Consider the following 1,072-nt stretch of genomic DNA (forward strand, 5'->3'; position numbering starts at 1 on the left):
TTTGCTGAGCTGAAGGAAAAGATTGATCGCCGTTCTGGTAAAAAGCTGGAAGATGGCCCTAAATTCTTGAAATCTGGTGATGCTGCCATTGTTGACATGGTTCCTGGCAAGCCCATGTGTGTTGAGAGCTTCTCTGACTATCCTCCTCTGGGTAAGGATGATTTTTAAATGCTATAAAAGTTTTAGCAAAAAGGAAAATAAGCTTATGTGAGTAAAGTGTTAATAGTAATACAAACTTGTTTCAACAGGTCGTTTTGCTGTTCGTGATATGAGACAGACAGTTGCTGTTGGTGTCATCAAAGCCGTGGACAAGAAGGCTGCTGGAGCTGGCAAGGTCACCAAGTCTGCCCAGAAAGCTCAGAAGGCTAAATGAATATCCCTAATTCCTGCCACCCCAGTCTTAATCAGTGGTGGAAGAACAGTCTCAGAACTGTTTGTCTCAATTGGCCATTTAAGTTTAATAGTAAAAGACTGGTTAATGATAACAATGCATCGTAAAACCTTCAGAAGGAAAGGAAAATGTTTTGTGGACCATTTCTTTTTTTGTGTGTGGCAGTTTTAAGTTATTAGTTTTTAAAATCAGTACTTCTTAATGGAAACAACTTGACCAAAAATCTGTCACAGAATTTTGAGACCCATTAAAACAAAGTTTAATGAGAAACCTGTGTCTTCTTTTGGTCAAAAATGAGACTTCATAGAAAAATGTTATGGAAAAAAGCTGAGTTTGTAAATCACTCTTGTATTAAGAACCTGTTGGAACTTTTTAAAGAATATGATAATTTAGATAATTTTTTTCTGGGTTGGGAGTTTGGGTCATTTCTCACCTTTCTAAGAAGGCAGACTCTTAATAGAATGCCTGTTTACATATTTCTCTAGAAGGCCAAATCCTGTAATAGTGGCCATGTGTTGCATATGAAATTTTGTAGTTAATCAATATTAAGTAAATTTGTTTGAACAATCAAAAAAAAAAAATTTCATTCACTTATTTTTTCCAGGAGAGGGACAAAGAGTAAGCGGGAGTGAGAGTGAAAGTGGCAAGCACTCTCAACAAGGTCTTCATGCCATGATCTAC

At 36.7% G+C, this 1,072-nt stretch overlaps 1 protein-coding gene across 1 annotated transcript in view; it reads left to right on the forward strand.

Moving 5' to 3' along the window:
• The window catches only part of LOC102468424 (putative elongation factor 1-alpha-like 3), a 1,441-nt gene extending 1,044 nt beyond the window's left edge, over nt 1–397 (forward strand). Inside the window, exons 2-3 of the mRNA XM_027766389.1 lie at nt 97–151; nt 249–397. Coding sequence (XP_027622190.1) covers nt 97–151; nt 249–373 — 180 coding nt within the window. The 3' untranslated portion in view covers nt 374–397. The remainder of the gene's footprint in view (nt 1–96; nt 152–248) is intronic.
• Nucleotides 398–1,072: the final 675 nt, after the last annotated feature.

Source organism: Tupaia chinensis, unplaced genomic scaffold, assembly GCF_000334495.1.
Source record: "Tupaia chinensis unplaced genomic scaffold, TupChi_1.0 Scaffold142898_1, whole genome shotgun sequence".
NCBI classification, from domain to species: Eukaryota; Metazoa; Chordata; class Mammalia; order Scandentia; family Tupaiidae; genus Tupaia; species Tupaia belangeri.